A 14,634-nucleotide genomic window follows, 5' to 3' on the forward strand; every position below is an offset into this window, starting at 1 on the left:
GAGCTGAGATTAACATCGTGGATATGAGTTTTGCTAAAATGGTCTTACGCTGTTCTGGTTCCACATTGCGATTTGAAGGACCCGTGTTAGACTCAGGCAGGCGGACAGGGCTACTGCTCTTTGGTTTGCTGTCTGACATGCTAAAAGGAGAAAGAAAAAAGTCATGAGCCCAACAAATACTGCCAGCCGAGACACTATTGCTTTACTCCTGTACATTTATTTCTCCTCCATGCCTAACACTAAGTACTGCTAAGGGAAGAGGATACAGTTTAAAGTTGTAAGGGTGTGGGATTCTCCGAAGTTGTCTTCCTCCACCCCTCTGAGAAAAACCTCTCAGGGCTCCATAGCAACAGTTCCATCCATCACCCACAGAAAGATAAGCAGGCCTAGTAATCCCTACCATGCAGTCAAGTGACGGACCCAGCCCAGACCTCAACAGTAAATGTAAAGTCAGATACTGCAAGTAAGTGTTGGTTACATGGAATGTGTCAGACTCCATCAGAAAGCAGAGATCCTAACAGAGGCATATTGAGGGTCCCTCCCCATCCTAGTAATGGCTTATTCACTACAATCACTGTGCCTTCTCTGTGTACTGTAGTTCCTGAGTGTAACCTGTTCAGCTGTAGTCCTTCTTCAGAACTGTTCTTCAGAGACGCTTTGGACAACTCATCCAGGGCGTTTCTGTACTCCTTGCAACTGAAGGAAAATAAAAGAAGAAAAAGGAAAAAAAAGTCAGCTGTTCTCTGGGAGAATCTGTAACACCAACCCAAAGACTCAGTTCAGAGACAACCACAGGAAAAAAAAAAACCCACGGTAGAAAAAACCTCTCCATTCTTTCTTGCCGTTAGCACTTGGTTCCCTTAAGAACAGAAGCTGCTTTTGATCATACTGCAGGAAAAATCTCCTCTTGTTTCTCCCTCTCCCACAATTAAAGAATGTGCTTCTTTTAAAGTCCACCACCAGTTACTGAAGCAGCTGGTTTGGAGAGCTGAGTAGTAGCAAGAGCTGCTACAACCAAAGGTACACAAGGGACAGACCACAGTATGAATAACTGTTATTCCCTAGCTCAGTTGCACTTCCTCCAGGCTGGACAGCTGAACAAGATTTAGTTGCAATTCTTTCTCTAACAGTATCACATTACAGGGAACACTACACAACTAATACATTTTTGTGTACTAGAGTTCAGCAAGAAAAGCCCAAAATCCAGTTCCAAGTTGGGGAACCTACTTTCCATATCTCAGTAGTAAAAGGTGAGAACTTCACCTCTGGCAGAAACTCTCAGAGCTGAGTGAAGAAATTCTGTCATGCTTGTTCCCTACCATTATTATTTAAATATTGCTGCAAAAGTACAATACATGTCAGATAACAGCAAAATCACACCAGTACCTGAGAGCAAAAGCTATAATGGAGCTTGGTTCTTTCTCGCAGACTGCAATAGGTACACGCTCATGCTCGTACATCAGGTAGTGCTTATCCGGGTCACTAAACAAAAACAACATAGAGAGACTGTTAGTAGATTATAAAAGTTTGTAAGTCTGTGGAAAGAAAAGGTTAAATTTTGGTCAAAACTCAGATCTCATCACTGCACTCCCAGGCACAAGCTGCAAGTCTCAGCATGGAACCAAAGCTCCCCAGATCAACTTCTCCCAACAGACACATTCATAGCTCTATGGTTAAATCTAAATGGTAACATGTTAGGGCAATCAGCACACTTCAAGCAAGCTGCTTATATCAGAAGACCAGCTCCAAGTTAGAGAAAGAGTCTATTTCTGTTTAGCAGCCACTGTTTCTAATGGCACCAAAACCTGCCTGAGTTTGTCTTGACTGTCCTGCAGCATAGCCTGCGGAGTGAAGTTAGGGGACAAACCTGGACTTTTTTCTGAACAAGCAGTTTAGCACAGAAAATTCCCAAAAGCCTCCTGGGTTTCTGTAAGATTTTTTTCCCTCCCCACTCATCTGTAGGGTCCAGTCATTTAACTTTTACCTCATTAACTCATGGCCTCCACTACTACCCCGGGGGTAGGATTCAAAAGATAAACTCAGGCTGCCAAACGTTAGGCTCACATCAAATGAGAAATACTACAAAGCATGCAGACCAAGAAGCTGAAAGACTTTCCAGCCTGCCCATTTTCACGTGAGAGGGGGACTTGAAGGCACATGCAGTAGCCATTGAACCTGACCTACACCCAGACAATGCCAATTTGAGTCCAACACTTGGAAGAGGTCTGGAAGCAAAAACAAGAGGCAGGCATGTAGCTTTAGTAAGTCTCTGCTACCTCCCTGCAGCAATGAAGTTAGAAAGCACCTTTCTCCCACTTCCTCCCACCCATTCCCCTCCCACAAGAGTTCTGAGGAGCCATGCCTGCTAGGAGGAAGAGAAACTGATAATGTATACACACAAGGGTGGATCATTAATAATAAAAGTAGATAGCCTACAAACACCTAGAAGGGACACAGAAAACTTCTTGCCTTAAGGAAGTTCTGTAGCTTATTCAGAGGCAAACCCAAGTGATGACTTAAATTATATACTGAGCAAAGGAAGCATGCGTGGCTCTGTTTGTAATTTGACCAGGCTGCTAGTTTTGTACATCATATATATTATGCAGTACTTACAAGGGAAATGGAATGGGGTTATAGTTGTTTCCAGGCAAAAAGTTAGCCAAAATAGCTTTCATAGTAGACTTCTCCTTCACTTGGCTGTCTGTAGATCCCAGTGAGTGTCCATCAAAAACATCTGGAACAGAGATAAGTTAAGTCTGTATCACAATATCAAACTTCAAGCTGTAAATTCAGAAGGAAGATTGCAGAGCACAGAGTTACCAGATTTGCCATTTCCTAAACGGATCTCATACACTTGCCACAGAGAAGCAAGAGAAAGAATACAAGACCACAGCTGAACTATACCTTCCGAGCTGCTTGTTGTATCCTGTTCAGACAGCGTGTTGGTACCAGTCACATGCTCCGATACAACCTCTGGAGAGTTGGGCAGCTGAAGATGGGTGGAGCCTGTGGAACTCTGACTTGATAAAGTAGTCAGGAAACGATCCTCTGAGAGTACAAGAACAGTTAAAGACAAAAGAAAGCATTTTACATGGCTGTCAGAAATGATACTGCTTGCTCCTAGGCCAAGCTGTCACCAGTATCTACTTTCAAGAAGTTTTTGCTTAGAAAGCAGGTACGGCCACCCAGAGCAAAGGAATGCGCAAGCTGATTAATGTAGCCCATAACCTCCAGAAGATGCGTACACTTACTCGCATTACCTTCAGTTCTCACAAACTCTCATTATGCCTCACAGGTAAGAGGTCTCAGCACCCATAACCACTTCCCAGAAGAGGCAGGAGGCATTTCCCAAATTCCTTGTAGTTATTCAATTATTTAGAAAGCCTCTGAAAGTTTTTAAAAATTAAGTTCAAAGGAAAACCCTTGTTGGCCAGTTCACTATCATTAGTAATTCAGCTTCATAAAATAAGACGACACTGCTTTTTATAATACCAAGCTAGAAATTGGCTTATTCCCATCTGACACAATGGGGAATCACTGTTTCTCTAAATTATCAAATTTGACAAAGGCTCCCATGTTACGTCAGGGAAAGGGTTACAGCAAGCTTCTTTTGGTAGCTTAAGAAAAATAAATAAGTGAACAACAGACCTTTCTCTCCATTTTGCAGTGCTGGAGAAGCATTGCGTGGAGAAGCATCCATACTACTGATCTAGGCAAAATAACAAAATACAAACGTTGATGCCAAGCTCTTTATAGCCGTATCCCTTCCTCTGTGGAACAGTTGCAAAAGCAGATGCACCACAACAGAGCACTCCCACCCACTGTCACTGTATCTGCCACCACATAGAAAAGACAAGGCAACAGCAACCCAGCTTCACAAGATGCTTACAACTGCTCTCATCTCTGTATGCTGCCTTAAAGACTATGCTCTCACTCTATATAAACATACTTGCTGTTAGATCAAGGTTAAGTGCATATCAGCATTTAAGAAATGTGTTAAGTGGAAGTGGCACATATGCATGCAGCAGAGCAAATCCAGGGTCTCATGGGGTTTCTTAGTGCCCCTCGCTAATGTTAGAACTATTGGGAGTTCTGCCTCTGTATGATGCTTATATTGCACTGCCTTGCAATCTGGACATTTTCTCAGAGCAGCAGCTCCCCAAAGGGTGGTTGTTCAGCATGTTAGCAACTGTACCCTTAGACAGAGCTCTCGAGACAGCAGTCTAAAATCATTTGTACATCCCCTCAGCCAGTTCCCACAGCACAGAACAGAGGTGAACCTGCAGATTCATTATCAGTCCTTCCTGTGTTCTTTGCTCTGCCTCTCCTCATAAATGTTGCCTTTTCTTTTCCACAAGGGATAAACATGATGGGCAACAACCTAGGGTCTAACGAGGTGACCTCCCTCCCAGGTAGGAATACACCTGACGACGAGTGCAGCTCTCTGCTGTCAGTATTCAGATTAACACTACATAAATACCACAGAAAATCATCAAATCCTATCCACACTCAGCTGTCTTCTGTGTAATATGGCTCTTGGTTCACATCTTTTTGTAAAGATAAATATACTAACATGCAATTCAAGCTTTAACAGCTAATAACTACATGATGCAGTAAAACAAGTTTACCGAGTGAACTGAAACCAGTCTTAAGACTATTGCGTTGCCCCAGGAAAAAAAAAAAAAAAAGGCAGCGCAGCTTCTAGCCTGCTACTCGTACCTTGCTTTCTTCACCTTGCCTCAGTCTCCCAGGGCTGGGTGGTACTGATGGACGTTTCCTCCCTTTCTCTTGTTGAAAGAGATCCTGCAATCTTAAACCCACAAAACAAGAAAACCCACAAAAAACCCAAAGAAAAATTAGTCAAAAGATAGGTTACAGATATTAGCTGTGAAAGGCACAAGTTATGTAGTTTCTCCATAGTAGAATATAGCCAAGCATGACCTCACAAGTCTGCAAACTTAGATTGTTGCTAACAAGTACCAAAATTATGTTTCAAATGGCCAAAACCAGAACATTTTCTTCACCTCCAAGAGAATCTCACCCAACTAATTGCTCTCCCGTGCTCCCCTCTTCTACCTTTATTGAAATGATGCTTTCTCCTCTCAGATGTGAGTTGTGCTCTAGAACACAATACTTTTATTATCTGGCCTCAAATGATTTTCCAATCAACCGGCTCTGTCATCTTAACCAGAAGAGGATATTCATCACAAGCTGTCATAACACACTCTATATAGCAACTGCACTACAGAGAGGGGAAGTACCAAAGAACCTCTTCCCTTTTATAACCAACACCCAGCATCAGTGTTGCTCATGATTCCAACATGTGTCCTCTTACCTATTATTCCAGGCTTGTAACATCTCACAAAGTCCTTGCTTTTTAGCTATCAAAGATTCAAAAACGGATTGCAGCTGTTGAGGTGTGTCTAATGATGACGAAAGCAGCCTTGCTTGGATTTTTTCAGTCCAGTTTCGAAACTCCCCCTCTTCCATCTGCCAAAAGAAAAACTGTCAGTGTTCTGTGACCAGAGATGACACTGGATCCAAGTGGCTTCTCCACTCACTTTGCAGCCTATGGTCTGCAAATGCAGAAATATTATATTACCTCCTTTTGGGCAAAGAGGTCTTCCATCTTCTCTTCTCTCGTTTTGCTGAAAGTATCTGTTTTCAGAGAAGCAAGGCGATCATCAACAGCAAGATACACTTGTGACACCCTGTTGACAGGGATGCAAAGAGTTAAGCTGTGACTACTAAAGAATATTGAAGATGTTCCAAGTAAAGTCTGAACGCATTTAAGGTTAGCATTTAAGAACACAAAAGACTATAAATGACAGTCTTCTGCACAATAGACTGTCCCACTGAATTTAGAGGAAAAGTTGGAAAAAATTCATTAGTATAGCAGAAGCCTAGAAGTTACACACACTGACAGTCCTCTTCACAACTTATTTTTAGCGGTGGAAGCTGTCAGAGAGCGATACGAAGGTCAAACACATTACCAGCAGAGGGGAACTGTTGGGTCATCTGTGTCTAGGAAGAATCTGGGACTGCAAGCTACACCTTCACCGGGAGGACTCAGAGACAGAGTGAGTAACTATTTCAGCTCTAAACAAAGCTCCACAGGTTCTGAAGTCAGGCAGTCAGAGACATCAGCCATACAGGAATACTGCCACCAGGCAGAACAGGAGTCAGGCTGGGTTTAAAACAGGTCCCATCATGCCTGCCTCTTACTTTTTTGTTCCTACATTTAGAAGGTGTCTAGGCTTACAGTAGTTTACCTTAGACTACAAGAAGTTACCAAACAGTCTGCTGTTACCATATTTAATAGCTAACAAAGGCAACGTCTTTTACACACCAGAGAGTTTAGTTGCCACACAACCAATACAACGAAAACAGTTCTGTTTGGACAACAGATTTGAGCAATGCTTTTGCAGTTTTTCTGGGCTGGAGGCAGGATTTAAACCTGGTCAGACCTTCCAAGAAGGAATATTATGGTAAGGGTACAAAGTGTTATCTGTAGTTTTCAGATTAAGCCTTCTAGGGCCACCTCCTCTGTTCCATTTTTAGTATTAGACAGAAGAATTAGAAATACTTTAGCTGTGTTTGAAAAGGCATTTATTAAGAAAGGTGACATTTCAGACACCAGCTGATGGTCAACCTTTCAGTGGCTACTTGGTAACGTCACTCAGAAGCATGCTATATCACTCAAATATCAGTGTAACACTCAGGGATGGAGAATAATAATCTTGGCTTCTACTGGCTATATTTAAGCTGGATTGCTGCCAGGTGAAAGGGTGAGAGGTTAATACAGACAGAGCAGGTAAAGGTAATGAAGAAGAATGCAATACCCCCCTCCCTTAGAAGTATATGCGCATATAAATGTGTTTAAAACCATTACTTTTCTATTAAATAATTAATATTTAGCAAGTCTTATCTATGATAGCAAAAATGGTTTTGTGCTCTGCTAATAAAAGTCCAAGACACAAATAAAGATGAGGAAGGCATTAAAAAACAAAGCTTACTTTTGAGAGAAATCCTTGAGATCCTGCAAAATAGTAACCTTTGACGGGACCTGTCGTTTGATGTAGATCTTGGGGAGTGGGACACACACTTCAAGCAGCCGTATTGGAGAGTAGCTGAGAAGGCAATATGACAGCTGTTAACAAGATTCTCATCACATAGTACTAATTCTACACCATATTGTGGTTTGTGGCCCTTATGTGAAAAGGGGCACTGTCAATGTGTCCAGGGCTTTAGTTACTTTTAGTAGCAATAACACCCTGCTGATTTATCTTCTAGGCAAAAAGTAAAGCCACAGATCATGTTGCAAAAACAAAGTTCTGCAAGCATTCAAGATTAGACAGGGAAGAGTGTTTCCCGCCTACATCATGAATTGGAACCATCCAGTGTTAGGAACACCGTCGACCCCATCCAGGCATCCACAATGCCCTCTTCAAGCCAGCACACGATCTTGCACTTGTGGTTATAGTGCAGTTATGCTATCCCACGCTGTACTCAAAGTGAAGAGCAAACCTGATGAATCCTTGCTAGAGCTATATGCTTCACATAGTACTAGAGAGAGAGAGAAGGAAGTTTTTAGCAGTGGACCTCACCTGAAAGATGCCACCATCTGATTATAGGAAAAATACTGGTGATAGTCGTGGTGAATGGAATGACCACAAGGCTCTGCATTGGCCCTTCGAGTGTACTGATGCCCATAGAATCTCAGCTCAAGGTATTTTGCAAAAGACATGGACCAAGAATCATTGGAAAGGGGAACAACTGGTGTCACCTGAAAAATTGAAAGCCAAGTGTCTTAATTTCATCCTTCAATTAAAATTAAGGACAGGCTAACCTAGACAGCAATCTAGTATTTCTAGTACCGGAAGCACCCATGACCCTGAAACATATTAAACAACAACAAAGATAGCATTTATGCAAAACTAAGGCCAACACATAGTTACAATAAATTGGATAAACAACTACAGCAAGTTGATGGTGACAAGCGCTAAGTTGGAGGAGTGCAAACATATCCCCGATGGAAGCTCATATCCAACGTGCTATTTCTCTGCACAGAGACAATTTCCAGCAACCCAGTCAGCAGCAGCAGTTCATCATATACTTATTCCCTGGTGATTCTTCAGCTACAAACACATTGGTATTGCTCTGTAGTGTATTTCAAATTCAGCAGTGCTTGCAACCGTAGAGTAGGCACTACTTTATGCATACTTAATAGCCACAAACAGATTAGTGTTTACATGAGAAATAAAAGGTTATAGAACAAGTGTATACACAGCAGTGTAGGGCTTGCCTTCAGCAATTACATTAACTTCCTCCAGGTATCTTTAAATCCAACACCCATGTTTAAGCCAGCATAAGTAGGTGAATTGAGTCATTCACATAGGTAATTGAGATGTTTTGCATTTCAGGCACTGCACGAATCTTTTTTAATTAAGTTTTAGTCTCATCTCTTTGAAGGCTCTTAAGTTTTACAGTGTTTAGCTAGAGATGAGTACCCAGTTAGTAATGTTTTCTTAGCTAAATTACAGAACAAGTTTCAGATAATACACTACCTTACTATCTTGTGTTTTTTAAAGCAATTTATCTTTCCTGTAATGAAGATTTTACTTTCTAATGACTACTAAAGGAAGCCTAGACATCACATTGACGCAATGTGGACAGTCCAGTCCATAGCAGATCAAAGAATATCAAGTGGTTTTAGCCAATTACTAAGCCAGTAGGTCTCAGTGTCTGCCCTTACCCATACATACGTTCTTCTGATGCTCATACTGATTCACTGCAGGGAAAGGACCATACTCTTCACTTCTAAGAGGGAAACTCCATTTTTTCCATGTGTCAGAAATTAATTTCCAGAAATATATCAACTCCACTTAAATCTATCCTCTCAGAGCCAGGCTTGACACTTTCCAACAGGACTATCTCACAAAGATGTTTCACCCTCAACAGCCCCAATTCTGCAAGAGGAATTTGTAGATACACGAGACCATCTGTATCAGTAACAGGCTTTGTGCTAGTTTAGCCATAACTGCCGTGATGAGCACTTTCTCAAAAATGCTGCCTTTCCAGACTAGGCCACTCATAACAGGAATACTAAATTGGAACAGCAATGCTTCTTAAGTCCACTTCCTTACCTGTTTGCATAGTCTACACCAGGAGTAAGTAAGAATGGTGTGCTGGTACCCAGGGACTGGGGAGTCCAGCTCCTTTAACACAATTTGCACGCAGCCTTGCCCATGAACAAAGCGACGAATGTGGTGCACCATTGGTGTTTCACAGAACATGCTGGGGCATTGGTAGGAAGGCCTTACAAGGAGAAATAGAAACACTTATGATCATATGCTAGGCACTGCTGAAGAACTGATTCAACACATCTAATATGCCTTCTAATATCACAGTACTATTTATCTTTACTGTAAAAGTTTCCTAAGCCTTTAGTGAAGGCTGTTTCTACAGAGTAAACTGTACTTATTTAGAAATAGCACACAGGAAAGTTCCCTTGCCAGCAAGGGCTGTATAGGTCCCAAAAGCAGTGACTGGGTACTGGCTGCTATCACAATCTTTTTCAAATGCATTATTTTCTACCAACATATTCCATATAGTTGACAAAATACGGGTCAAGCACCTGGAAGCGCCTGGCACCAAATTAGAAGACCACTTTGGCAGTGTACCAAAGCAAAGGCTACTGAGGACAAAGATGTACCAAAGAGTCTTCAAAATGGTAATGTTTCAGCTCCCGAAGGAAGAGGTGAGCACAATAGTGCCATATAACCTCTTTGAACAGAAAAACCCATGACCTTTCTTTGGATGGGTTTCTTTTAAATCAGGGAATAGAGACTAACATCAGAAAAATAAAGCTGAATTGTTTAAGTATCAAAGGGAAATATGGAATTCTTCAAAAACAGAAAGAGCCTAAAAAAATCCCAGGTCCTTCTTGCTCATATGAAAAAGAGAAAGTTTAATTACTGAAACTATGGAAATTGAGAAGCATTCACTTTAGCACACACTAGCTTGTCAGCAGAGAGAAACAAGAACTTAAAAGGTGCACAGCTAAGCTCCTCCTCCTCACTAATCAGCACAAGGAGGAATACTTGTTCCTCCAGAGAAGGCTGAACATTAAGAGTATTTTGCTACTGCAAATGGCCAATGGAGAGAACAGAGTAGTCTTGTCTTTTGAAAAGCCACAGGCTACCTATCCAGCTTACAGCTTGCTGAGACTTTGTATGGGGTTCTGGCAGTACTGGTCATTGCTGGAACAAAACAACTTGGACCTCTGTCAGATGAAATAAATTACACAGTACTTGGCCAGGTCTAAAAGAGTTCTGAACCCTTTACATTAGCCACCTTGCAGATATGACAAAGCCTTACTCCGAGACATTCAGATAACACTGAAGGAGTATTTTTTTTCCACAACTCATATGAAAGTTCAAAAAGGAACCTCAGAAGATTATGATCAGTACAGTTGTTTGTCTTGAAAAAACAGCCATTTGGAGTACATGCTCAAACTCTTAACTAGGCCCTTACAGCCGTAATTGCTACAAGAAAGTGCACATTTGCCTTTATAAACTTAAGTCCTGTCTTGTAATCTGTTCCACTTCCTCATTAAAGGAAATAAGAGGGACAAAGCTGAAGTGGGAAAGCAGTGGCTGTATTTGCTTGTAAGATGTAAGCATGAGTATGTGAATTCTTAAATCCAGTTCCTGTTTCACTACAGCATGATAATAATGCAAAGGGAGCAACAGATTTAAGTGGTAAGCTTTACCAGGACACAAGTGGCTCTGCGGACTTGCATGCTATTCTCTTAAGTGCACAGAAGTAGAGTCTATGAGGAGGGCAGCAGATCAACTACACAGAGCTATCAAAAGCTTTTGTTTTGTTTAGAAAAACATTTAGAATAAGTTCCTCCTCACCTGAAACAATAGCGCTCCAGAAAAATCCCTAGAGTCAGGTCGTTTTTCCCATAGAACTCCATGGTCACAATCCTAAAGCAGAGAAATAAAAGCTTTAAAGGGTGGATGCTGCCACTGTGCAATGGCCTTTAGGTGCACAGATCTGCACCCACTGCTGGCTTGTTTTTAGCCCTGCATACCTTCGAAGGCTTTTTTCCCCTCTAGGCTACCCTTCCTAGATCCCTGCCATCAAGTTTGCTAATAATGAGATCAGTGTTCTGCTAGAACAACTTTAAACTTCACATTTAAAAGTCTAATAAAATTCAACTGCACTTTTGAAAATCATGTTCAAGAATATGTAGGCACAGAAGTCTAGACAGCCTGAAGCCTCAAACACTAACATTTAAACAGTTACAAAAATGGTACATCCAGAAGATGAAAAAAGCCTTAGGAAAACCTTATTCTTCTCGAAGACTTAATAGCAACTCTGTTTTCTCAGAACCTGAGGTGGCGAAGCCACTTAAAGTGTCTAAGTATTAGCTTAAATGTCACAATTCAGCCATCTCTAATATCAGTAATTTATATCCTATTATTGTTGCTGTTTGGTGAGCTTATCCCTACTTTCTTTGATTTATTCCTAAGCTTTTACAGGGAAAGGTCTAGAGTTCCTCTGAGACAGCCATCTCTGTATTTTCACCTGAGCTAGATGATGAAACACCAAGACCTATCCTGTTCAGTAGAGCTAGAAGCATGTCATATGTTGCACACAACTAACAAATTACAGCTCCCTAAGCTGGAAATACAGTTAAAGCTCTTAACACTGCTGACAAAAATATGAGAAAGATAGCAATATATTCAAATACCATTCTCAGATAATACAATCTGGAAGTATTCTGAGATTCTCTCAAGGCTTATTTTTGGGCTTGGACGTTCTTCTGCATTCATACACACTAACTCTTCCCCACAGGGCTGTATGCAATGATCTCCCTACACATACATTACTCTGCAGTGAAAGGATCAACTAAACATTCAGTTTTGGGCTGGGCTTTCTCATCATGCCTTGGGGATTATCACAAAGGCTATGGGATACTGCTCTGGATCCAGCTGACCAGGCAAGACAAAATTCTTTGGGCAACAGTTCCTGTTACAGGATGGGCACAACCTACCAAGGAGTCCTCAAAGAAATACCACTGAGGCAAGCATTGACCTTGACTTAGGAAAAAAGATAGCAACTATACAAGCCGTAGAGGAGTAGTTTTCATACCAGGGGCTAACACAGGCACTTGGAGCATTGCTGGACTGAGCAGAAGAGCTACTGAAGAGAACACAGAGCCTCTGATGGTTTACTGGACTCAGGCAATCCACCTAGTAGAGAGAAAACAACCCATTTACTGGTTACAGACACTTCTATCCACACACAACTTCTGATGACAAAATTCTATTCTAGTAGTTTTATTTACAGACTAATCTCTGCTTGCTCCTTTTGTACAGACTAACTCTGCATTATCTCAGAGCTTCAGGTAGACATGTACCATGTATAATTGCGAACTGGCATTTTTAGAACAGCATAACTAATATGCATAATGAAACAAATGCACACGCATGTGTTTCTATGGAAAGGAAGCTAAGGGAAACAGAAAACAACAAAAACCCCAAGACAAATATCCAGAGTCTCCAAAGCATGCTACAGTTTAGAACACCTGGAGTCAAAACTGTCAATATATTATACCTCAATTACTCATTCAGGCTGTAGGAAGACTTCTAACTTTCTGTCCTCCATGAACAGATTTACCACACTGCTGCTGGAATGGAGCTGTTTCCCCTTCCACATCTTACAGAACTATTAAGTTACCAAACACTTTTCTTTGATCACTGAACAGATTTTAAGCAGCATCAACCTGTCTGATCCAGAGCAAGGGCAAGTCTTACAGTTTGTAAGATTATGGCCTGTGAAGCTACATAGATTTATACTTAAGTACCAATTAAAAAGTGACTTCTGCTCGTGAACTTGAGGGCTGATTGGCTCAGGGAAAATAATGTTTTAGTATTTCATGAGATCCGTTCTGCTAGTCTTGTTCACAGACTTTTTTCCTTGAACAGCTTCCAGTTCAAGGAAGTCCCAAGATCCCTTTCCTCAGATACAAGTTAGTTGCTTTCATGGCACTTTCCCAAAACTTCAAATATTTTTTATTACAAGCACATACTGCCTTGCTTTGAAATTTCAAAGAAGATTCCCCCTTCTCCATTATGAGACTCTCACAGAATCACAGAGTGGTAAGGGTTGGAAGGGACCTCTGGAGATCATCTTGTCAAACCCCCCTGCTTCAGCAGGGACACAGGAACACATCCAGGCGGTTTTGAATGTCTCCAGGGAAGGAGACTACACAACCTCCCACAACAGGGCAGCCTGTGCCACTGCTCTGTCACCCTCACAGGAAAGAAGCTTTTTCTCATATTTAAGTTGAACTTCCTGTGTTCCAACTTGTGCCCATTGACCCTTGTCCTGTTGTTGGGGACCACTGAAAAGAGTCTGGCCACATCCTCTTGACACCCACCCTCCAGGTATTTATAAGCATTGATAAGACGCCCCCTCAGTCTTCTCTTCTCCAGGCTGAATAAACCCAGGTCTCTCAACCCTTCCTCATAAAGGAGATGCTCCAGCCCCCTGATCATCTTGGTAGCTCTCTGCTGAACTCTCTCCAGTAGTTCCCTGTCTTTCTTAAACTGGGGGCCCAAAACTGGACACAGTACTCCAAATGTGGCCTCACTGGGGCAGAATAGAGGAGGAGGATAACCTCTCTCAACCTGCTGGCCACACTCCTTTTAATGCACCCCAGGATACCGTTGGCCTTCTTGGCCACAAGGGCACAGTGCTGGCTCAGGGTCAGCTTGCTGTCCACCAGCACTCCCAGGTCCTTCTCAACAGAGCCACTTTCCAGTAGTTCAGCCCCCAGCCTCTACCAGGGCCTGGGGTTGTTCCTCCCCAGGTGCAGGACCCTACACTTGCTCTTGTTGAGTTTCATGAGGTTCCCCTCAGCCCAGCTCTCCAGCCTGTCCAGGTCTCTCTGGATGGCAGCACAGCCTTCTGGCGTATCAGCCACTCCTCCCAGCTTGGTATCATCAGCAAACTTGCAGAGGTTACACTCTATCCCATCATCCAGGTCATTGATGACTATGTTGAACAGGACTGGATCCAGCACAGACCCCTGGGGAACACTGCTAGTCACAGGCCTCCATCCAGAATCTTGCTCTGTTGATCACGACCCTCTGAGTTCTGTTGTTGAGCCAGTTCTCCGTCCACCTCCCTGTCCACTCATCCAACCCACACTTCCTTAGCTTGCCTATGAGGATGCTATGGGACATAGTGCCAAAAGCCTTGCTGAAGTCAAGGCAAACAACAACCACTGCTTTCCCTTCATCCACCCAGCCAGTCATGCCATCATAGAAGGCTATCAGGTTGGTCAAGCATGATCTCCCCTTGGTGAATCCATGTTGACTACTCCTGATAACCTTCTTGTCCTCTACGCGCCTGGAGATGACCTCCAGATGAACTGTTCCATCACCTTTCTGGGGATGGAGGTGAGGCTGACTGGCCTATAGTTTCCCAGGTCCTCCTTCTTGCTGTTTTTAAAGGGCAATTCTCACATTTCTTCAGGTCACTCAAGCTTTTACAAACAGCCAAATAATTTTATTACAGCCCACTGCTCTTTCCATGACATTAAGCCCTCTGAGG

At 42.3% G+C, this 14,634-nt stretch overlaps 1 protein-coding gene across 7 annotated transcripts in view; it reads right to left on the reverse strand.

Moving 5' to 3' along the window:
* Nucleotides 1-14,634, reverse strand: part of PIKFYVE (phosphoinositide kinase, FYVE-type zinc finger containing) — a 70,531-nt gene that overhangs the window by 11,681 nt on the left and 44,216 nt on the right. For all 7 annotated transcript variants that reach the window (XR_012660669.1, XM_075093660.1, XM_075093657.1 and 4 more), the window contains 14 exons: nucleotides 12,166-12,266; nucleotides 10,923-10,994; nucleotides 9,147-9,318; nucleotides 7,608-7,786; nucleotides 7,017-7,130; nucleotides 5,603-5,711; nucleotides 5,336-5,490; nucleotides 4,720-4,810; nucleotides 3,649-3,709; nucleotides 2,905-3,048; nucleotides 2,614-2,734; nucleotides 1,387-1,482; nucleotides 613-696; nucleotides 49-140 (listed from right to left, as the gene is read on the reverse strand). Coding sequence is in view for 6 of the 7 variants with exons in the window: in XM_075093660.1 (XP_074949761.1) it covers nucleotides 49-140; nucleotides 613-696; nucleotides 1,387-1,482; nucleotides 2,614-2,734; nucleotides 2,905-3,048; nucleotides 3,649-3,709; nucleotides 4,720-4,810; nucleotides 5,336-5,490; nucleotides 5,603-5,711; nucleotides 7,017-7,130; nucleotides 7,608-7,786; nucleotides 9,147-9,318; nucleotides 10,923-10,994; nucleotides 12,166-12,266 (1,591 nt within the window). In the remaining variant the exon portion in view is untranslated. The remainder of the gene's footprint in view (nucleotides 1-48; nucleotides 141-612; nucleotides 697-1,386; nucleotides 1,483-2,613; nucleotides 2,735-2,904; nucleotides 3,049-3,648; nucleotides 3,710-4,719; nucleotides 4,811-5,335; nucleotides 5,491-5,602; nucleotides 5,712-7,016; nucleotides 7,131-7,607; nucleotides 7,787-9,146; nucleotides 9,319-10,922; nucleotides 10,995-12,165; nucleotides 12,267-14,634) is intronic.

This window comes from Phalacrocorax aristotelis, chromosome 5 (assembly GCF_949628215.1).
Source record: "Phalacrocorax aristotelis chromosome 5, bGulAri2.1, whole genome shotgun sequence".
Lineage (NCBI taxonomy): Eukaryota > Metazoa > Chordata > Aves > Suliformes > Phalacrocoracidae > Phalacrocorax > Phalacrocorax aristotelis.